Source organism: Propithecus coquereli, unplaced genomic scaffold, assembly GCF_000956105.1.
Source record: "Propithecus coquereli isolate 6110/MARCELLA unplaced genomic scaffold, Pcoq_1.0 Scaffold583, whole genome shotgun sequence".
NCBI classification, from domain to species: Eukaryota; Metazoa; Chordata; class Mammalia; order Primates; family Indriidae; genus Propithecus; species Propithecus coquereli.
In genome coordinates, this window is record NW_012151763.1 from 898,869 (window position 1) to 923,012 (window position 24,144).

Consider the following 24,144-nt stretch of genomic DNA (forward strand, 5'->3'; position numbering starts at 1 on the left):
TGGCAGATTTGCTGCCTGTCTGCAACCTTTTGTGTTCCTCTGGCCAACTCTTCAGCTTGGTCTCTGCAGCTCAACCCAGTGGACTCCACATGGACTGATGGACTTTGCGTCAAGCCTTTGTGGAGTCATGACAACTTCCCCCACTAATTTGATTTGCTCTCCCCTCACCAGTAAATAGCCTTATGAGTTTGTTTTTATGTTAAGGTGAATATATGAATTTTCTTCCAATCTCAACACTCCTTTAGCTACCTGAGGCATCACAAGCCTGACTGAAATTTTTGAGGTGTTCACTTGCTGGTACCTATATTTCTACTTACCATAGGTGATCAATCACCTCTCCTACCTACTTAGGGATCTTGAGAGATCATATGAGATGTCTTTTTGTTCAGTGACCACTCAGTTGCCCTCTCTTTCACAGGATTTCTTGAAGTCGCCTCCTCTGTGTGAGCATCGTATGGTTGCTGTTTCAGAAACACAGTGATGGAGGCTCAGCCATCACCAGAAGCCTGCGCGCCCAGGGCAATTCACAATGTGCTCGGGCGTCTATGGGTTACTTATGGACATGCAGCTTCCCCCTTCCCTTTTAGCCACTGTTTGCGGACAGAAGGCTGAGTCAGGAATGTGAAGAGAAGCTTGAGACAGGGCAGAAAAGAAGAAATCCTGTTCCACTAGCAGGAAACAATCACTTTAAGGTTCATCACACCAAGAGGAGGCATGGGGACCTTCAGTAGAGGCAGCAGCATCTGAGGGGGGCAGCTGACACACATCACAACCAAAGTCGGGGGCAGAGAGCTAGGAGTATGTGCCCTGGAAAGAGAGAAGAAGACAAAGAGACATCACACCCCCAGAGCCCCTGGATGGCGAAGAAACCAGACTCTTGGAGAAAAATCTTCAGGCTTCTTCATAGGAGAGAATGATCTTTAACCTACAAGTGATAGAACGATTGAGGATGCCGCTTAGCTGGACTTGAAGACTGTGATGGATGAATGATGGCCAGGATGAATGACAGGCCAGGCTACTCAGGGAGCACTTGCTAACAAGACCAGGAACCTTTATCATGGAGTGTTAAGGAATCATGCAGAACTGCAAAAAAGGAACCCTAAACCACTAGGCGGGCATGCACTTCCAAATTTGCTGAAGGGAAATTCCTTAAACTGGATATCTTATGTAGCCATAGTTTGCTTGATGTGGCTCCCTAGAAAAAATCTAGAACATACTATTAGAGGCATAGTGAATGAATGCTTAGAAAAGGAAGCCAGTAAAAAATGGGTCTAAAACAAAAACAAAAGGGTTCATTAGGAGTAGCTTGTTGTGTTGAAATAGCCTCCTTTTTTGTTAGAAGAGCTCACTAGACAGAGCAGAGAAAAGCAGGTGAGTGTTTTTGAACCTCAGCAAAGCATTGGGCAGCATCTGTTGTAAAATCCTCATTTACAGCCCAGTTATGTGATTGTGTAACCAATTAAAGGACTGAATCCAAAGGCCATGGATAATGGATTAATGTCCTCTCTTAGAGAGGGAGGTCTTGAGGCAAGTCCTGGGGCTTCCTCCTGGCTTGCTTTGCTTTTTCTCAATGATCTGGGTGGAGATTGAGAAATCACTCTTAGCAGATTTTCCCCTAATACAGTGCCAGAAGTGATGAATTCTCCGTAGCATGAAATTGAGATCCAAAGAGATCTTGATGAGCTTGAAAAATTTAACAAGGACAAATGGCAAGTCCTACATTTGGGTCCTGAACCTGTCTTCCCAGGCGTGTGGAGGAAACATGCCTTAAGAGAAAAAAAAAAAAAAAGCTAGGGGCTGTTAATTGACAGTCATCCCGGTGTGATTCAGCAGTGGGCTGGGCCTGCCAGCAACATTGCCATCGTCTCAGGCTGCACTGCACACTGTGGCCTGTTGGGCATGAGGGTGAAGGTGCTGCTTTTGCTGCCCCTGAAGCATCAGTCACATAGACAAGTGGAGGTTTCCAGGGTAGTGAGAGACCAGGGTGATGAGGAGGCTCATAATTACACGCATGCAGCCAGTGGCCTCCTTGAACTGGGACTTGAATTTGGGGCTCCTGATTCCAACTTTAGCGCTTTTTGGTAAACACCTGTGCAAAACCCTGTAGGCAGCATATCTGCTGCATCCTGAATATCAGGCCTTGGATTCATTTCATTCTGATTCCTCTGGGTATATTGACAAATGCTTTGAGAGTTGGAAAACATTTTAATGGAAAACAGAGACCCTACTGGCCTTGATAGATGTGTGAGCTAACCTCTCTAACTTCCAATGCCCAAGAGAAACTTAGCAGAAATACTCTCTCATAAAAAGCAATTTTTAAATGAATATGAAATGAATTTCATAAACCACCAGAGGCTTCTTAACCATTTTAAAAGGTGAGCTTTATTAGAGCAATACCTTTTGGATGCACCAAGGTTACATAGCTAACAGGACTTTACTGTACCTTAACTTTGAATACAGAATACAATACAATACAGAATGAAAAATTTGTCTCTTTTCTCATAGCCTTTCTACAGCTCTCTCATACTTGCTTTGTATAAGCAAAAAGAAGAAGGCTGAGTACCGGAATCAGTATGACATAGGCAGCTTGATTAGATGAATAAGCAAATGGCTGGTTGGATGAATGAACTGCAAAGTCTTGGCAGAGAAGTGTTTATTTGAACTGTTTCCGAATTTGTAATCAACTATGCTACAGCTGAGGAATGGAAATGGATGACACTCCATCAGAGACCTGTAGCTCTGTGGGTCAGAAAGGTGTTGGGGTAGCATGCCTTTCGAGCTCTAGCTGTTTGAATCCTTAAACCTCTGAAATATACATTTGTATTTGACCCAAAAATGGAGTTAAATCCTTGAAGGAATTAGAGCAAAAAGAACTATTGAAGTTGTGAAGGTAGTACTGATTTGGATTTTGAAGAAAACAGTCCAGAAGAAATAAATACAATGAATAAAGTCAAGCTCAGGAGAAACTAGACCTGTGTTTGTTCTGGCTGGCTCCGGATGTCTTCTCAGGTGAACAGAGCTGACTGGGGTCTGCTGAGCAGGATGGAATAATCCTGAAATGGAACTTTGATCATTTTCCTTAGAACTTCCTTCTCCTAGTTAACTAGCACACTTGTACATGTGGCCTCCACAGTTTATAGGCTGCAGCCAATGGCATGTTTTTCTGCTGACTCAGAAAAGAGAATTTTGGTCAAGAAAAGATGTCTTGTTCACCCTGGTATTAACATTTGGGCTCACGGGCTGGAGTATTTTTGAGCTGTGGGTCAAGTGACTTGAATCTAAGATCTGCTTGGGACTCGGCAGGTTCTTCTATGCTCATGGTAGATCACAGCAATAGAACTTTGTGCTTGATAAATAGGCGAACTTGACGTAGTGCAGGCAATAGTTTTAACTACAGCAATCAGCTCTTGCTATCAACTGGAGTAGCCTATTGAAAGTATTCATGTCAGTTTTCCCTTCCAGCTCTTTTAGAAGCCCAAAGCTGTCTGGCTGCAAAACATTGGTCTTGCCTATTTATCATGCCATGCAGCTGAATGGCTGCCTATAAAATTGCATTTGTCTTTAATGCCTGCTTCTATGTGTCTTGTTGATTGTGTTCTTGAAGGGAAGTGTCTGGGAACCATTTCCGAAGTGCACAGTAATTTTCCCACTTCTTTGGAAACCAGGGCCATTGTTGTCAACTCACAATAGATAAATATCTTGAAAATTAGATTGTTTCCTCCAAAGCTGATGGTAGCAGCCTTGACTGTTTTCTTTCATTTGTGAAATAATATCTAAAATATTTGCAAAGAAGTATTTCCAAAGAATGGAGAGAATTTATTTCATTATAATGAGTACTGAAAGCACATTTTCCTCCCATCAGATGGGATTTCACATGAAATCTCTAAATGCAACACTAAGGATTTTTCCTATTATTCTAAATCCATCTAAAGAGTGGAATGTATTAAGGAAGACAACTTAAATGTGAACTCTTCGCAAATCTTTTCTTGCCTAGTAATAGAGTCTTTATTTTATTTTATTTTTAAATGGATATTTGGCCACTTGTCAAGCACCCTTCCCTCTCCCTACCTACCTTCTTCTGTAATTTTCTGTGTTGGACCTACCCCAGTATAATTGGAGACCGAAGGCTAGATAGACATGGGTGCAAACCTATGGGGATACCTCCTTGCAATGTCCAGTGACAACTGCCCACATCTCTCTCATAGCTGTGGCCTTGTTTCCTCCCACTTTCTTTTTATAGGACTTTGGGCCCGGAGGTTAATGAATAATTCTTGAGTATTGTCCTAATTAATGATCCAGGACTCTGATTCCCCAGATTGCTTTGCTTAGAATGTGGGGGGGGGAAGTTCTCACTAATCTTTGGTTTGATGTGGAAAGAGGGTACCCCAAACCCCACCCAGCCTGTCTATGTTCTTTCCAGCAGCCGCTGAAAGGAAGTCTGTTTCTATGCTCTGGCTGGGGAATCCTAGTAGGTAGGTGGTCATAGAGAAAAGCTAGTCACCATCATAGAGATGGCACCAGCTGCCAAGCCTCATAGGGTCCTCCAGGCCAAGATCTTTACAATATTGAAAGAAAGTGAAACTCAGAGAGGTGAAGCAACACACTTGTCCGCGCTGGCAGGGAAATGTTGAAACCTCAATGACGCCTGCACTTCTTTAAGGAGAGGCAGTCACTGGGCAGCCTGGGAGGCTGCCTTGCAGATTTATTAGGCTTCTTCTGCCCAGTACCTCTTGGAATGTGTACCCAAGGAAATATTACATTGAGTATCTGTCTTCAAGTCCAGCTTGCTGGGCTCGTGCCCTGGTTGGGATTCAGTGAACCTACCTTCTAGAGTCAGCTCTCCCCATCCATTGCTAGCATGTGCTCCTGGGCCAGTCTACGCCTTGGTTTCCCTATCTGTACAGGAAGGGGGTTGGACCTTGTAATCTCTAGTTTTCCCTCCTGATATTAACATTCTAGGATTCTAACAAAGCTTTACTATAAAAACAGATTGCTTCCATTCATCTCGGTTGCTGGCTCCATTGCCTGCATTGCAGAGAGGCTGCCCACACCCTGAGCCTCCCATGCACACAGCACCACTCTGTTTAAGGGACTTTCAGGTTCAAGTTCTCATTTGATCCTCACATGCACTATGTGAGAGGAGAAGAGTAAGGAAGTAAAGATCAACCCCATTTTGCAGATGAGAAACCTGAGGCTCACAGAGCTTGAGTGACTTGTAGATGAAAGTAGAACCCAGGTCTCCTGGCCCCCAGCCCCATGTTCAGTCTACTATTTCTCCTAGACCACCAGCTAAAAACGCTTCACATACCTTTATGGCCTGCTTCGGCCTGCTGTTATGACTGGCATCCAGGCCCAAGTGTCACATGTTTACAAACTGTTTCTACATTCTGAGGCGACTGCCTGCTGAAACTGGTACAAAACTAAACAATTTCCAACATTTTTCTCCTTCCTAATGCAGCATCCCCAGTTGTTCCTGTATAGTAAATCTGGAGACATATTGTTTTAAAATCATTTCCAGAGGAAGAATACCCTGTTTGTGTGTGTGCGCCTTTGGGCCCAAAGCTGAGCAATCAGTGAGAGCAGAAAAGGGGAAGACCAACTGCTGTCCCCGTCTCCTTTGTTGGTCAACTGTGGAACCACTGGAGGGGTGAGTTGATGGTAAAATAGAGGGACTAGATGCCCACTGGTACTGATGGGAATGACCCCAAGCTTAAAGGCTTAAAGAGGAGGCCCTTTCTCTAGTGTTTACAGAAGTGGGGAGAGAGAGAGAGAGAGAGAGAATGAATGTGTCTGTGGGCACGTCTGTGTATGTGTGTCTGTGTCTGTGTCTATGTGTGTGTCTGTGTATGCCAATTTATGAGTGGGAAATTCTGGCCCTGTAGTGGATACCGGAATAGTCTCCCAGCACCCTCCCACACAACCCCAACTTTGATAATCAACTGTGGAAGAGCTTAGGGGAGCTAAGGTTGCAGGCATTTAGCTCATGGGAAAGCTAGCACATAGATGACTTGGCCTTCCAGTTTGGACTCCACGTCAAATCCAAGGCCTTTTTCAATTCTCAAAATGCATGATGTTTATGGCATAGAAAAAGATGATGCTTAAACAAATCCAATGACTTTTTTTTTTTTAAGAATTGAGGTCTTGAAAAAAACTCAGTCTCACATTACCTTGAAGGCTAGTTCTGCTGTAGTTGATCATGTGATAAGATCAGCATTGTCATCATTGCTATAAGATAGTCTTGGTCTGCCCTCATTTCTCCGTGTCTCCAAGTTCCAGAAAACTCTGTTCTCTACTTACAATAATGGGTGGTCACTGTGTGCTATTTGATTTTAGAGTCAAATAAGTTTTCAGGGCATGGCCAGCTTGAGAAACAGTTTGCTCTCAATTGGCTTGTCGGTTTGTGCAATTCTTGGCTCTTTGAAGCAGGATTCTGCCGTCTGAGCCCAGTGTGTGGGACCATGGGACACTGGTACTTGCCAGGAAGTCCTGGCCCCAAGCTGATTCGTCACCGAGTGGCACATGACACCCAGATTCGAGGGAGGGGAGGCATTTTTAACCTCAGTGGTATGAAAACATTTTGAAATCAAAAAGGGGGACATTGAGAGTTCCTGGGGAGCAGCAGCAGCAGTGTCAAAAGTAAGATCAGCTAGAACTTACGATATCTCTCCACCAACTTTGTAAGTTGTTCATTCATTATGTGGGTCACTGGGGAAAGGTTTACAGCACCGCCATGTCAGCAGATAAAGAGGGAGAAAAGGTGTGTTGCTGTCCGGTTTCAAAGGAGCCAGTCTTGCTAAGAGTGGAGGATATAAACATTTTTTCCTCCAAAAATTTAAAAGATGTTGCTTTATCCTTTCTCTAAAAGAAACATCTTTCTAAAATCCCAAATTAGAGTAAAGAATGATAACAATTTGGGCTTGATAAGAAACAACTTTATTAAGTTATAATTCACATACCATACAATTCGCCTATTGAAAGTGTATGATTCAATGTGTTTTAGTGTTTTGACAAAGATGTGCAACTATCACCACAATTAATTCTCAAACATTTTCGTCACCCTCAAAAGAAACCCTGTAGCCATTAGTAGTCAGTCCACTTTCTCCCTTCCTCCCCCTAGCCCTGGCAACCACTGAGCTACTTTCAATCTCTGTGGATTTGCTTCTTCTGGACATTTTATATAAAAGGAATCATACAATATGTGGTCCTTTGTGGCTGGCTTCTTTCACTTAGCATCATGTTTTCAGGGCTCATTTATGTTGTACCATGTATCAGTACTTCATTCCCTTTTATGGCTGATAATATTATGCTGTACGGTTAGACCACATTTTGTTTATCCATTTATCCATTGATGGACATTTGAGTTGTTCCTACCTTGGGATATTATGAGTAGCGTTGCTATGAACATCCATGTACAAGTTTTTGTGTGAATGTATTTTCGATTCTCTTGGATATGTACCCAGGAGCGGAACTGTTGGATCATATGGCTACTCTATGTTTAACTTTTTCATAACAGCTGCACTGTTTTACATTCCCATCAGCAATGTATGAGAGTTCCAATTTCTCCACATCACTTTGAGCTTTTTAAAGTCAACTTTTCAAAACTAAAAGTGATGTTTTAGAATATTGATATATTTATTAGCACAAGACTATAATTATATGCCTTGCAGCTCTTGCAAAGTGTCAAAACAGTACTTTCAAATGCGCAGAAATATTGAACAACGTGTTATGCATTGCTAAGCTCACTTGGGCTTTAACACACCAAGTCATCTGGGCTCTAGGTTGGGTGACTCCTTCAGAGGGTTCTAGCCTAGCCCCCAACCCAAGCTCGAATCCACCCTGCAGATCGACTCAGCAGATAGTTCCTGAGACCCTACTGGGTGCTCTTAACATTCTGGGGCTACAGTCACATATGAGACATGCTTCCTTCCCTCACAAGAATTTATAGTCCAAAGGAGAGCCAAATGCTAGACAAATACTTCCTGCCAAGGACAAGGGGACACAGACGGAGCACCTGTACAGCAGGCTCTTCATATGTGCCTTGTAGGGTTGTTGGAGAGAGCCAGTGAAATGCTCTTTATAAGTTGCCAAGCCCAATGCCTGGCTCACAGCAGACACTCAAAGGTAGCTGTTATATTTCCATATAGAACTTTGTATTTTACACATGAGGAAACTGAGTCTTCAAGTTTAAGCAGCTTTCCCAGAGCCCCGTAACCCATGACTGAGAAGCCAACCTTCCTGCTTCAGGCCCTGCTCACTGGACTCGAAGGCCTTGGCTGTACTGCCATCTAGAAGCCTGGCCTTCTTAACGTTTGGCCTGCCTGTCTTCAGCCTGGGTTCTTCCTGTCTCTCCCAGGTCCGATTCCCTGGACCAAGGCATCCTACTTGACTTATGTTCTCTGCGTAACACCAAGATTGTGAGTGGCAGATAGTAACTGAAAACAGCCAGTCCCTTGTAGAGCAGAGTGATCTGTTGTAATTAGAACCTGAAGTGGCCATGATTGATGACAGCGGTTTGATGGGTCTATTGCTTGTGCAGTGTTCTCTGCCTGTCAGCAGCTCCACACTTCTTCCCACCATCCAGGAATGTAAAAGTGGCCTTAGCCTCCTGGTCTGTACACAGCCAGCCATCAAGTCATGCAAATATTCCTTGGAGGTGCCTCCTTCCCATTGCTTCCCCTCCATTCCCACATGGCCCCTGCACCACAGTTTTGTCTACAAAAGTTTGTTAAGTGTTTGCAACAAGCAAAGCATGGTATTGCATGCTCAGGTTCAGAGCTCCCTGAGACAGATGATCCCTAGTTTCAGGCTTGTGGAAATGGCAGCATAGTAAGAGCCCAGAGCTGGGTGTTCTCTAAGTGCTGAAAGCCAAGGACTGCCCTGGGCTCAGGATGTTCCAGCTCTTAGTCATCCCAACAAGAGATGGTCACAGAAGAGTAAGCAAGCCCAGAAGCTCAGAGTAACCGGTGAGTATGGTCTGCTGCAGACATGGGCCAGTCTTCACTGGCAACTGCACCTTGCCTGTGGAAACATTTTTATCCCCAATGCATTAGTTTGCTAGGGCTTCTATAACAAAGTATGACAAACTGGATGGCTTAAGCAACAGAATTTATTGTCTCACAGTTCTGGAGGCTGGAAGTCCAAGAACAAGGTGTGTCAGCAGGGCCATGTTCCCTCTGAGGGTGCTAGGGAAGGATATGCCCCAGGCCTCTCTCCTAGTTTCTGGTACTTCCTTGGCTTGAGACAGCTTCATTCCAATACTCACATGGCATTGTCTCTGTGTGCGTGTTTTTGTGTCCAAATTTCCCCTTTTTATCGGGACACCAGTCATGTTGGATTAGGGCCCACTCTACTACTGTATGACCTCACCTTCACTCATTATATCTGTAACAACCCTATCTCCAAATACAGTCACACTCTCAGGTCCTGGCGGTTAGGACTTCAGCATATGAACTTTGGGGGACACACTTTAGCCCATAGCACTAATACACAAATTTGAAGACAGACTCAAATTATTTTGATATCAACATTATCTCCACCCAACCAGATGTGTTCCATTCCTCTGAAAGCCCATTTGACACTGAGAGATATTGCTGGAAAGCATATTGCTGGATATGCTTTTCTTTTCTCTGGGAGCTAAATTTCACCCTTGAAAAATGAGGGCTCTAATATTGAATGTCTTCTGCCCTAACTAAAAATCTTCCCAATAATCTGGAGATGCCAGGTGGGACATCATGGCCTCAGCACTTTCCTTGGGGATGCCTGAGCCACACCTATCTCCTCATCCTCACCCCGTCTCGGGAACACAGAGGAAGAAGCTATTAGAGTGGGGGACAAACTCAGGCATGTTGGGCAACTTCCCTGGAGTCGCTGAGGGTTCAGCTCAGAAGCAGGCACAGAGCTTGACTTCACAATGCAGCTCGCCTTTGAACCTTCCAGTCTGAAGTCCAAGGTTGTTTCTGCTCCTGGGTTCATTTTTCCTCTGATTAATTTGGTGTGGGTAGGTGACTCAGACACCTTTGAACTTTTAAAGAAGGTCTCTGTCTTTTAGAGTCGCTGTACCAATATCCTTGCACTCCCCTTCCTTTCTTGCCAAGTGCCTTTGATTTGGCTCCTCAGTTCTTTCCTTAGCCATGCCCAGAGCCAGGTGGTGGCAAGGTACGGCTGGCTCTGGCTGGCACGTTGAGATGGGTGTCAGGGATCCAGGAGAGTCCACTGGCCTAGGAAGCAAGAGGTCAGGAACTGGAGACCATGGCTGACACCAGGAGGGGTAAACTGTGACAACTCTGGGGCCACTGGGGTGCCTTCAGAGCTCAGGGTGGAGCGTCTTTGCTCCATTTGATATCTCCCTCTGGGTTTGGGTGGCTAAGAGCCCAAGGGGAAAAAGACTGCCCATAGGCCTCTGATTCTGTGCCTGAAGTATGAGTATGCTCCTTACCTCACCTCTCTCCCCAGGTGCACAGGTAACAAAGCCACAGAGCAATACATCTCCCTGGATATCCATTTACTTGAGGATGTAGGCATTCTCTTTCTGTATTAAAGCAAATATGGATATAGTATAAAATAGAAAGTTGAGGTCCCAGGCATGTATTAAGGTGAACTCCAAAGTGCATTTGGAAGATGGCTTTGGGGTTCATCTTCAGCCCTGGATTGTGTTCGAGTGAGAAACATTGCTGGGGGTTTTGTTTCTTTTTATGGGAGACATAGGCTTCCGGGACAGGTGCTTGTAAACACTGCTGGTGCAGGTGGAATCCAGCCAGGCCTCTGGGGTCAAAAAGTGGCTTATCCCTGCTTCTGACAGAAAGGTCTGCCCGAGGGTTATTCATTTAGATTCATCTAGAGGGAAAGAAGAAACAAGACGATGTCCACAGGCTAGTGTGGTGAAGTTGTGATATCCTCTTTGACTTCGACCAAAGTCAATTTCCAGGTGGTGATCCCTCTCTAGCGTCACCTCTGTTGGCCCTGCTCCCCAGCCCTGGGCCCAGCCAGTACCCAAGCATGATGATCACTACTGCCCATTAGACAATCGAGCCTTTGTTGAGAAAGTTCTGGCCACTACCCCCCACTTGTCCCCTTCACGTTGGCTCTGGGGGCCACAAAGCGACAAGACATGAAATCAATAGAGTGGAGTCTTTAAAAGCCAAAGCGGCATTTTTTTTCTGCCTTTTTTCTTTAGGGCTGAATGGGCAGCTTGTTTGATGCTGATAGGTTTTGTGTTGCTAGCCCTGAAATGAGATCTGAGCCTCCATCCCCCACCCAGACTGGAGATGCTGGGCCTGCCGGGGCCAGGGAGTTAGTGATGGCCTCCTCAGTATCTGAGATCTCTTTTTCCCTTCTTCATGTGGGTGCACTGTATATCATATGCCATTTTCTCCTCATTGAGATGACTCTAGACCCTAGTATTTGAGTGAGGTCACAGCTGAGGTTTCAGGCTTGGTCCCTGAAACAACCAAGAAATATTCGGGTGGGTATTGTTTTAAAAAAACAGAATAAAAATGTCTGTACAGCCACCTGTAAATTGAATGAAAAAAGAATGCTATGTAGGAAATGTCCCAGCAGCAATAAGAAGAATTGATGTCCCCCTGGATCTGGACCCTGAGAATAACAGTTAGCTTCTTATTTGGAAATAATTAGATTCACAGGAACTTGTGAATATGGTACAGAAGAGGCCCCCTGTACCCTCCACCCAATTTCCCCCAATGGTCACATCTTACGTACCAATAGTACGATATCAAAACCAAGAATTTGATACTGGCACAGGCTTCTGTATATAAATTTTAAAAATTTATAATTATCCCAAGAATGGAAAAATAAGCACCACATGTACTCACCAGAAAATTGGTTTCACTGATCAACACCTAAGTGCACATATAGGAATAACATTTTATTGGGCGTCGGGCAGATGGGGGGGAAGGGGATGGGTATATACATGCATAATGAGTGCGATGCACACCATCTGGGGGATGGACACGCTTGAAGCTCTGACTGGCAGGGGACAAGGGCAACATACATAACCTGAACATCTGTACCCCCATAATATGCAGAAATAAAAAAAAGAAAAAGTTAAAAAAATTATGTTTAAACATTTTATGTTTTAAAATATAAATTTTTGTATTTGAATTTTGGATATAAATTTTCATGTCTATGGGATAAATACCCAGAAGTGCAATTTCTGGGTCACATGGGAGTCATATGTTTAGTTTTATAAGAAACTGCCAAACAGATTTCCAGACTGGCTGTACCATTTGCATCCCTACCAGCAATGGATGAGTGATCCAGTTTCTCCACATCCTTACCAGCATTTGGTGTTGTTACCGTTTTTTAGTTTTGCCATTCTGATAGATAGGTTGTGATACCTCATTGTGGTTTTAAATTGCATCTCCCAATAGCTCATGATGTTGAACATCTTTGCACGTGTTTGCTATCTGTATATCCTCTTCAGCAAAATGCCTTTCCATGTATTTTGCCCATTTTCTAATTAGATGGTTCGTTTTCTTACTGTTGAGTTTTGAGATTCTTTATACTTTCTAGATAAGAGTCTTTTATCAAACATAAGGTTTGCAAATATTTTCTCCCGGCGTGTAGCTTGTCTTTTCATGCTATTCACAGGGACTTTCACAGAGCAAAAGATTTTACTTTTGATGAAGTCCAGTTTATCAATTTTTCCATATATGGGTTGTGCTTTTGGTATCAAGTCTAAGAACGAACTCTTTGCCTAGCTATACATCCAGAAGATTTTGGCCTATTTTTAATGAAACTTTTATAGTTTTATGTTTTACATTTAGCTCTATGATCATTTTTTTAGCGATGTTTTTCTTTCAGACTCATCTATGATCATTTTGAGTTAATTTTTGTGTAGGGTATGACGTTTAGGTCGAGGTTCATTTTTTGCTTAGAGATGTTCACTTCCTCCACCGAATTGCTCTTGCATTTTTGTCAAAAATCAGTTGGACATATCGATGTAGGTCTATTTCTGGGTTCTCTGTTCTGGTCTAGTTATCTATGTGTCTGTCTCTCTGCCTATATCACAGTCTTAGCTAATGTAGCCATCTAATAAGTCTTAAAATCATGTAGACTGATTCCTTGCAGTCTATACTTCTTTTTCAAAATTGTTTCAGTTCTTCTACTTCCTTTGTCTTTCCATATAAATTTTGGAATAGTCTTGTCTATATCTACAAAAAAATCTTGCTGGGATTTTGATAGGAATTGGTTAAACCTGTATATCAATTTGGGAATAATCAACATCTTTGCTATGTTGAGTTTTCCAATCTGTGAACAAGGCATATCCCTCTATTTATTTAGAGCTTTGATTTCTTTCATCAGTGTTGTGTAGTTTTCAGTGTACAAATCCTGTATATGTTTTGCTTGATTTACATCTAAGTGTTTTTTGAACAATAGTAAATGGTACTGAACTTTTCATTCTATTGTCTATGTGTTCATTGCTAGTATATAGAAATGCAGTTGATTTTTGTATGCCGTTCTTTTATCCTGAGACCTTGCTGAACTCAACTTATTATTTCTAGGAGTTTCTTTGTTGAGTCCTTGAGATTTTCCACATGGACAATCATGTCAACTGCAAATAGAGATAATTGTACTTCTTTTTCCCAATATGTGTGTGTTTTATTTCATTTCCTTGCCTTAATAGACTAGAGCTTCCCGTATTATGTTGAATAGCAGTGGTGAGCGCAGACATCCTTGCCTTGCTGCCAATCTTAGAAGGAAAGCAGTCAGTCTTTCACTATTTTTTTTTTTTTGAGACAGAGTCTCACTCTTTTTCCTGGGCTAGAGTGCCGTGGCGTCAGCCTAGCTCACAGCAACCTCAAACTCCTGGGCTCAAGCAATCCTCCTGCCTCAGCCTCCCAGGTAGCTGGGACTACAGGCACGCACCACCATGCCCAGCTAATTTTTTTTCTATTTTTAGTTGTTTGGCTGATTTCTTTCTATTTTTAGTAGAGACGGGGTCTCGCTCTTGCTCAGGCTAGTCTCGAACTCCTGAGCTCAAGCAATCCTCCCACCTCGGCCTCCCAGAGTGCTAGGATTACAGGCGTGAGCCACCGTGCCTGGCCCAGTCTTTCACTATTAAGTGTGATGTTAGCTGGGAGTTTATTATAGATATTCTTCATGAAGTTGAGGACATTCCCCTCTATTCCTGGTTTTCTGAGAGTTTTTACCATGAATGGGTATTGAATTTTGTCAAGTGCTTTTTCTGCATTAAATGATATGACCATGTGATTTAAATTATGACCATGGAGTTCTACTTAGCCACAAAAAACGATGGTGATCCAGCACCTCTAGTATTATCCTGGATAGAGCTGGAGCCCATTCTACTAAGTGAAGTATCACAAGAATAGAAAAACAAACACCGTATGTACTCACCATCAAATTGGTATTAACTGACTTAACTGACCAACACTTAAGTGCACATATAGTAGTAACATTCATTGGGTGTTAGGCAGATGGGAGCGGGGAGGAGGGGATGGGTATATTCACACCTAATGGGTGTGGTGTGCACCGTCTGGGGGATGGACACGCTTGAAGCTCTGACTTGGGTGGGGCAAAGGCAATATATGTAACCTAAACATTTGTACCCATGTAATATGCTGAAAAAAAAAAATTAAAAATTTCTCTGAAAAAAATAAAAATAAAGTATTTTTTGAGATGACTGTAGATTCACATGCATTTGTAAGAAGTAATACAGATAGATGCCATGTAGTCTTTAGCTAGATTCCCCTAATGATAACATCATGCAGAATGATAGTACAATATCACAACTGGGATGTTGACATTGATACAGTCCAGATGCAGAACATTTCCATCACCACATGTATCCCTCATGTTGCCCATTTATGGACACATCTACTTTCCTCCCATACCTAATCCCTACTGAATCCCTGGTACCCACTTATCAGTTCTTCATTTCTATAGCTTTGTCATTTCAAGAATATTATATAAATGGAATCATATAGTATGTAAGCTTTGGGGATTGTCTTTTTCACTCAGCATAACTCTCTGCAGATTAATTAGGTAATTGTGTGTATCAACAGTACCTTTCTTTGTATTGCTGAGTAGTATTCCATGGTATACATGTAACACAGTTTGTTTAGCCAGTCACCCATTGAAGCACTTCTAGGTTGTTTTCAGTTTTTGGCTATTATGAATAAAACCTACTATAAACACTTATGTTCAGGTTTTTGTATAAATACAAGTCTTCATTCCCCTGGGATAAATGCCCATGAGTGTAATTGCTGGGTCATATAGTAGTTGCATGTTTAGTTTTTTAAGGAACTGCCAAACTGTGCCAGAAGTGCAATTTCTGGGTCACATGGGAGTTGTATGTTTAGTTTTATAAGAAACTGCCAAACCAATTTCCAGACTGTCTGTACCATTTACAGCAATGTAAGAGTGATCCAGTTTCTCTACATCCTCACCTCCATTTGGTGTTGTCATTATTTTTTTTACAAAGATGAAATTCATATAACAATTCTGTAGCATTTAGTACATTCATAATATTATGCAACTATCACCTCTGTCTAGTTTCTAAATGTTTGCATGACCCTCAAATAGAAACTCATACTCATTAAGCAGCTATTCCTCATTCTCTCCCTCTCGTCATGTCCTGGCAACCACCAATCTCCTTTCTGTCTCTATATATTTACCTATTCCAGACATTTTATATAAATGGAATCATACAGTATGTGACCTTTTGTGACTGGCTTCCTTCACTTAGCATAATGTTTTCAAGGTTCATCATGTTTCAGTGTGTTATCAGTACTTCATTCCTTTGGATGGTGAATAATATTCCACTGTATGGAATTTTGTTTATTCATTTATCCATTGATGGACATTCGGGTTGTTCCCACTTTTGATTATTGTGAATAGTACTGCTGTGAACATTTGTGTAGAAGTATTTGTTTGAGTACCTATTTTCAGTTCTTTTGGGTATATACCTAGGAATGGAATTGTGAGGTCAAATAGTAATTCTATGTTTAACTTTTTGAGAAATCATCAAACTGATTTCCACAGTGACTACAACATTTTACATTTCCATCAGCAATGTATGAGGGTTCCAATTTTTCCACCTCCTTGCCAACACTTGTTATTTTCATTTTTTTTTTATTATAGACATCCTAGTGGGTGGGAAGTGGTGTGTCATGATTTCAATTGGCATTTTTCTAACAACTAATAATGTTGAACATCCTTATGTATGCTTATTGACCATTTATATATCTTCTTTGGGGATGAGTCTATTCAAGTCCTTTGCCCATTTTTTTATTGTGTTGTTAGTCTTTTTATCATTGCCTTGTAAGACTTATTTGTATATTCTGGATACTAGGTTTTTATCGACAGGATTTGGCAATATTTTCTCCCATTCTGTAGGTTATATTTTCACTTTCTTGATAATGTCCTTTGATGGGCAAAAGCTTTTAATTTGATGAAGTCTAATTTATCTACTTTTTTCTTTTGCTGCTCATGTTTTTGGTGTCATAGTTGAGGATCCATTGCCAAATCCAAGGTCATGAAGATTTACCTTTATGTTTTCTTCCAAGAATTTTATCATTTTAATGCCTATGTTTAGGTTGCTCACCCATTTGGAGCTGAGTTTTGTATATGATGTGAGGTAAGGACTCACTTCATTTTCTTGCATGTGGATATCCAGTTGTCACAGGACTATTTTTTGAAGAGACTATTCTTTCCCCCATTGAGTGATCTTGACAACTTTGTTGGAAATAAATTGGACATAGATTTATGGGTTTATTTCTGATTTCTCAAGTCTATTCTATTGATCTATATGTCTATTCTCATATCAGTACTACACTATTTTGATTACTGTAGATTCATAGTAAATTTGGAAATCAGGAAGTGATTCCTCCAACTTTTTTTTCTTTTTTCAATATTGTTTTGACCTCAAACTGATCATATGATTTTTATTCTTTTCTTTTTAATATGGTAGATCACATGGATTGACTTTTGAATATTGAGCCAGCCTTGCATCCCTAGAATAAACTCAACTTGATCATGGTATATAATTCTTTTCATAAAGTGCTACAATTTTCTTAAGGATTTTGTGTCTATATTTATAAAAGATATTAGTCTGTTGTCTTCTATTTTTGTACAGTGCTTGTCTTTGCTGTCAAGGTAAAACAATGAGTTGGGAAATGTTCCCTCCTCTTTTCCTTTCTGGAAGAGTTTATGTAAAATTGGTGCTAATTCTTTAAAGAATTGGTATAATTCTCTAATTAGACCATATGAGGCTACAGTTTTTATTTTAGGAGATTTTTTAAATTTTGAATTTGATTTGTTTCATAAGTCTATTCAGATTATTTCATATTGGATAAATTTTGGTAGTTTGTCCTTTTAGAATGATTGGTCAATTTCATCTAAGTTCCCAAATTTATATGTGTAGAGTTGTTGATTATATTCCCTTATCCTTTTCATGTCTGCAGGTTCTGTAGTAATATCCCCTTTTTTGATCAGGATATTAGTAATTTGTATCTTCTCTTTATTTCCTTGTCAATCTTGCTGGAGACTTGTTAATTTTATTAATTTTGTCAAATAACTAGCTTTTTTCCCATTGAGTTTCTTTATTGTTTTTCTGTTTAATGTTATTGATTTTGATTCTTTATCATTTTTGTCCTTCTGCTTGTTTTGGGTTTATTTTGCTCTTCTTTTTCTAGGTTCTTTAAGTGGGAACTTAGATTATTGATTTTAGACTTTCCTTCATTTCTGATGTAAGCATTTAGTTCTATAAATTTTCCTCTCAGCTCAGCTTTACCGATGTTCCACAAATTTTGATATAGTGTATTTTCATTTTCATTCAGTTCAATGTAGTTTTTATGTCTCTTAAGACCTCCCTCTTTGATCCATGAATTTATTTAAAGTGTGCTGTTTAATTTCTAAGTGTTTGGAGATTTTCATGTTGTCTTTCTGTTACTGTTTCCTAATTTGATTCCACTATAGTCAGAGAAAGTATCATGAATTATTTTAATTCTTTTACATTTTTGTGGTATTTTATGGTCCAGAATATGTCTATCTTGGTATATATTCTTTCAATGCTTGAAAAAATGTAAATTTTATTGTTTTTCAGTGGAACATTCTATAATGTCAGTTAGGTCCTATTGAAACCTTTTGTTTCGTTCAAAACTTGCTGATTTTCTTCTAGTTGTTCTATCAGTTGTTGAGAGAAGCTGTTGAAGTCTTCAACTATAAATGTGGATTTTTCTATTTCTCCTTTCAGTCCTAATAACATTTGCTTCCTATGTTTTGAAGCTTTGTTGTTTAGAACATACATATTTAGGGTTACTATGTCTTCTTGATTGATTCACCCTTTTATCATTATGTAATGTCTCTAGCCATCCCTGGTAATTTTCTTTGCTCTGAAGTCTACTTTATTACTAGAGCCACTTCTATTTTTTTTAATCTCTGTCTTTTATTTGGTATATTTAAACCATTTTGATTTAATGTAGTTATTGATAAGTTAGTGCTTAGTTCTGCCCATTTATCTTTGTTTTCTGTTTATTCTCTGTTTTTTGTTTTTCTCTTTTCTTTTTTCTGACTTCCTGTGGGTTAGTTGAACAATTATTAGAATTCTATTTGATTCATATATAGAGTTTTTCAGTATATATTTTTGTAAAGCATGTTTAGTGGTCGCTCTAGGTATTAAACATGTATATATACACATATAACTTATAATGGTCTATTGGTGTTGACATTTTGCCAGTTTCAGTGAAGTGTAGAAATCTTACTTCTTTTCATCCCTTTACCTCCCTCCTCATTGATAATGTAATGATGTTAAATATTTCTTCCATATACATTTAGAACCACATCAGATAATGTTATAATTGGTGCTTCAATCATGAAACATAATTTAGAAAACTCAAGAAGAGAAGGAACATCTATTAAATTTATCCATATTTTTTCTCTCTCCGTTGTTCTTTCTGCCCTTCTGATGTCCAAGATTTTTTCTTTTATCATTTCCTTTCTGCTTAGAGAATTTCTTTTAGAGATTCTCTTAGTAGAAGTCCGTTGTTGACAAATTCTCTTAGTTTCCCTTCATCTGAGAATGTCTTGATCCCCCTTCCATATCTATCTGTAGCATAGTCTCACTGCGTATAGAATTCTGGGATGACAGATATTTTTTTACAGTACTTGAAAAATATTGTGCCACTTCCTTTTGGCTTCCATGGTTTCTGATCAAAAGTTCAGTGTCATTCAAATATTTTTTTCCTCTATAGGTAAGGTGTCATTTCCCTCTCACTGCATTCAAAACTTTGTCTTCACATTTCAGAATTTTGGCCACGATGAGTCTTGGAATGGATTTCTTTGGACTTATACTGTTTGGGGTTCATTCAGCTTTTTTAATTTCCAGATTTGTGTCTTTTGCCAAATTTGGGGAGTTGCAGCCACTATTTCTTTGGATACTTTTTTTAAGTCCCACTCTCCCTTTCCTCTCCTGAAACTCCAACGGCATGAAAGTTCATCTTTTGTTAATAATCCCATATGTCCCTGATTCTCTTTTCATTTTTTTCTAGTCTGTTTTCTTTCTGTTCACATTGGGTAATTTCTGTTGTTCTATCTTAATTCTTTCCTCTGTCCTTTCTATTATCCTCTTGATCCCTTTCATTGAGTTTATGTCAGTTATTGTATTTTGCAGTTATAAATTTCTATTTGGTTCTTCTTTATATTTTCTGTTTCTTTGCTGAGAATTCTATTTCTTTGCTGAGACTTTCTCTGTTTTTTCATTTGTTTCAAGCATGGTTATAATTGTTGGTTGAAGCATTTTAAAGTTCTTGTCAGATAATTCTAACATCTGTGTCATCTTGCTATTGGCACCTCTTTATAATATTTTTCATCAGTTTGAGATCTTCTTGGTTCTTGGTATGACAAGTGCTTTTGTATTAAAACTTGGATATTTGGGGTATTGTGTTAAAAGAATGGATCATATTTAAATCTTCTGTTTTAACTGACTTCCTCTGACACTGCTCTGGCATGGAAGGGAGACACCATCTTATTTCTGTCAAATGAGTGTAGAAGTCCAGGTTACCCATTTAGCCTTCATTGACATTAGGGAGGTTAGACGCATTACTGCTGGGCAGAGTTGAGAGTTCCAGCTCCCCACTAGGCCTATAGTGATACCATCTTAGTGGAGATGGGGAAGAGCACCTCATTACTTCCAAGTGAAGGTGAAGTCTAGCCTCCTCACTTGCCCTTTGCTGATGATATGGAATGGGACTGCAATTTTTCCATGGTGTTTAGCTGGATTAGAACACAGTTATTGTCTAAAGGTTTTCTGTCTTGATAGGCTACCCCTTTCTTGGTCCTTTTGCTTGAAAGAGCAGGCTTTTGCTGGGGCCTTTTTGTCAGTGCCCATTGGCATTCTGGGTTATAGGCTTCTTCAGCTCCAAGTCTGGCATATATAAGGCAAAAAGAAAATCCAGGGAACGCAACACTACATCATTCCTCAGGTCCCAAGGTCCCTAGCCAGTCTACCTTTTTATTTCTACCTTTTGGTATCTTCTTATGTTTGTTTTATATGTAATGTCCAGAGGTTTTAGTTGTACTAAGTTGGAGAATGAGAAAAAGTACTTCTCAATCTTTCCAGAGGTAGAAGTTTGGACACTGAGATTTTAGAGCCTGATGCTATATTGCTAAGGAGGTTTATGGGAAATAGAGCTGCCCTTATATATGAATGCCTTAACAGAGGTCTTATTTTAGGTCTACTCATGAAAAACAAAAAGAAATGATGGCTTTCTCTGGGTTTGCATATGTCTGCTTATCCATTGTGGAGAGCATATATTGGAGTAGATGTGGTCATATCCTGCTAAGTTAGTTTCCTTTAAACCAGTGCACCAGGGTGTCATGAGCCCCTTCCAACATCCACTGCTTCCTTCCGGTGTCTGTCAGGCTTTGAACTTTTGGTTAGCTCACTTGGCTGGGTCCTAACCAGGCCAGAATTGGTGGCTGCTCCTTCTACGGACCATAAGGCTTACTCTAGTAGAGCTGAAGGGGCCGTAAGTCATCACCTGATTCAGCCACCATGTTTTTCATATAAAAAAACTGCATCTAAAAAATCAGAAGAGCCTTTCCCTGGATCCCACTACATATCACACAAAAGCAAAGCCAGACCTGGGACCCACATTCCCTGCCTTGGACTGCAAGCCCAGAACTTTGTTCTGCCCCCTGGCCAACAACTGCCATTTCATCCCAGCCAACTGCCTCACAGAAGTGGCCCTCATCCTTGGGGGTGGGGGTGCTGAATGAGGGTGGCGGGGTGGGGAGAGAGACAGGAAAAGAATGTGGCTGACTCCACACAAACCTGTCCTCAAAGTGAAAGTCTGTGATTCACGGGGTCAATGGTCTCATCTTCGTATCTGAAAGACAGTGTACTTTTTGTCTCCCAAAGCCCTGTGTCTAGGTCGTTTGGGAAGCGCCTTGGAGAGTCAAGAATAAAATTGCAGGTCAAACAATGGATGACTGGAAAAGTCGGCTTGTAATCAAGAGCATGCTTCCCCATTTCGCCATGGTGGGAAATCGTCAGGAGCCCAGAAAGCTCCAGGAATCGGTCAGATAATGGGCTATGGGGGGAGGGGGGTGTTGAATGCTTCTAATCTTAAACATGAACGTAAGATATGTTATTGAAATTCTCTGTGCAAGTTTGGTGGCAGGGAACCCACACCAAATATAAGGAGCTCAAATCTGATCTAGAAAAGATCTGGGAGATGAGCTGCCCCCGCCCCTTGTGGGTTTCCAAAAGAGTTGGAAATACAGTCGAAGGCTCCACCTGGACTCCCAGTCCGGTGATCTCTGCACTGCACCCCTTCAAGGAGAAAAAAGAGGAAAGATGAGAGGGAAGAAGATCCTACTTTTTCTCTTAATAGAAACCAGTCAGAACGGCAAGCACTGGATATATTACATGAGCTTCCTAGTATGACTGAGAACAAGAAGCCAGTGAGTAGAACACAGAAAGGGCTTCCCATTCAACTATATGGTCCTGGTGTCCTTTTTAAAACTCATTTGACACACTGCTACTTTCCTCCCTGGGAACCCAGACATCATTCAAGTGTCTGGAACTCAGCATTAGGGATTGCATTGGTAGTTCTAGGGGCCAGGATGATGATAGAAGGGGCCATGAGAGACATTGGCTGGTTGAATTTGACAATAAAAGCCTGCAACACTGCCAATCTACCAAGATTAGCTCAGTTAGCAGGAGCTGCAGCAAACACAATGGCTGTTATCTCAGGGTATTAGGCCCACAGAGGAGTGGCTTGCTTAATCTCTGAAATTAATAGAGCAGAGAGGAAATTGCTCTTATAGAGCCATGGGTCTGTTTCTTTCCTGTTCATAGAACTGGGATCCCTGGGCTCTGAGGTAATGCCATTTCACATAACTAGAGGGCCTGTCTTCTCTAATTCCTAGGGCAATCCACTTTCAGCAAGTCAGCTTTCTATTTATTTTGAGATTCTGATATGTGCACAGGTGCGAGAGAAGGTGATTGAAATGTTGCTTCTTTTTTTTCCTAATTGTCAACCACCAACAATGTATTGAGAATGTGATATTGAGTTGATTGTGTGGATGTTTACAAAACTTGATTTACTGACATCCCAGCCATCACAGAGATGGCAGTCAGGTGGGATGGCAGAGATGGAAGTATTACTTGGCCAGCAGCCTGTCCTCCAAATTGCCAGCCCTTAGTCAGGCATCTTCTAGAAGGACATCTCTAACCTCCATCCTAATTACCCTTTTTATTTCTTTCTTCTTTTTTATGGTCAGCAACTGAGTCAGTAATGGAAAACTTCCTGGTAATGCACTCAGAGTCCATGATCAGTTTCACCATGACTTTAAATTTCTCCTTTGTTTCCCACTTGTTTCCATTTACTTGGGCCAAATCCTAGAAGAAAAGGGTGGGTGGGTTGTAGTTGCAGGAGTCCTCTTCCCCTTCTGCTCACCCCCTCCACCTACACTCTTTCAAAAAGTGTGACTAGTAAGTAATTGCTTTGGTTTTGATCACTACAGAGCTCAATGCTGTATTCCAGAGAAGATTGTCCTTAGAATAGGTCCTTGGAGTAGCCATCCATGCCCTTACTCTGCAGAAGTTGTCACTGCTTACACCATTCAGGGCTTGACTTCTATTTGCAGGTGGCTTTATAGCCCTGTGTAAGCCTTGCCAAAACTCACATTTATTGCATTAGAATCACACCTTGGACTAGATTAAAGTCACCCTTTCTGCCTCCTCTGTGGCACACCTCGTTCTCTGCCTTTGGCTCTGACTGGCCCATTTCTGGAACTCCAAGCTGTCCTAGAAGACCAAAGATTCTCCCCAGTTTAGGGGATCCAAAAAACATGCCTCAGGCTCTGAAAGCAACTCCCTCAGATGAGTCTTCTTCACAGTCGAAACCACATTTGTCTTCTTGGAAAACACATATGGGCCTCCAAAGGGGGTGACACTGAGAAATGCCTCTCCTTTGGCTGGGCCTGCCAGTTGCTGCTACTACCATCGGGGAGCAGCCAGGGCAGCTCTTGGTCTGAGAACAGCTGAATTTTCATGGTCAGTCAATCCCTGTAGACTCCAGAAGGTACCTGGTGCTAACATCGGACCGTGTTGCACACGATAAGGATCTCAGCATTTGGGTGCTTGTGGACTGAGGGACAGAGGCTGACAGATTAAAAGTACAATGGCCTGGGAGTCCACCAAGAAACCTGCAGTCCACACAAGCTATTGCAGGGTCTGGCCTAGAACACGAGTGGCAGAAGGAGGTCCTTTGCAAGAGCTGGGCTTACATTTCCAGGGTGTGGCCTTAGCTGGATCTCAGATGTTTTTGTTGTTCACTCTCCCTTTGACACTTCATAACATCCTGGGATGACACCCTGAACACTAATCCCAGGAAAATGGGCACATGTGGAAGCACATTTTTTCCACCATTCTCCTCATCCTGAAAGCATTCCTAACAAGAGAGCTGCTGCAAGCATTCAGCTTAACTGGTTCTCTTGGTACTGAAACTGGTACTGAAAAACATGCTAACAAAGAAAAAAAAACATGTCTCAAATCAATCTTGAAATATAATTATATCAGTCCCAGAGGAGAGTTCTCTTTAAACAGCCCTTAGATTTACATGTAAATAATTGAGTTCTCCCTTACAGGAAAATGTGCAT

At 41.1% G+C, this 24,144-nt stretch overlaps 1 protein-coding gene across 1 annotated transcript in view; it reads left to right on the forward strand.

The window, feature by feature from the left end:
* Window positions 1-24,144, forward strand: part of MAMLD1 (mastermind-like domain containing 1) — a 132,484-nt gene that overhangs the window by 41,004 nt on the left and 67,336 nt on the right. Inside the window, exon 2 of the mRNA XM_012658372.1 lies at window positions 21,398-21,556. Coding sequence (XP_012513826.1) covers window positions 21,461-21,556 — 96 coding nt within the window. The 5' untranslated portion in view covers window positions 21,398-21,460. The remainder of the gene's footprint in view (window positions 1-21,397; window positions 21,557-24,144) is intronic.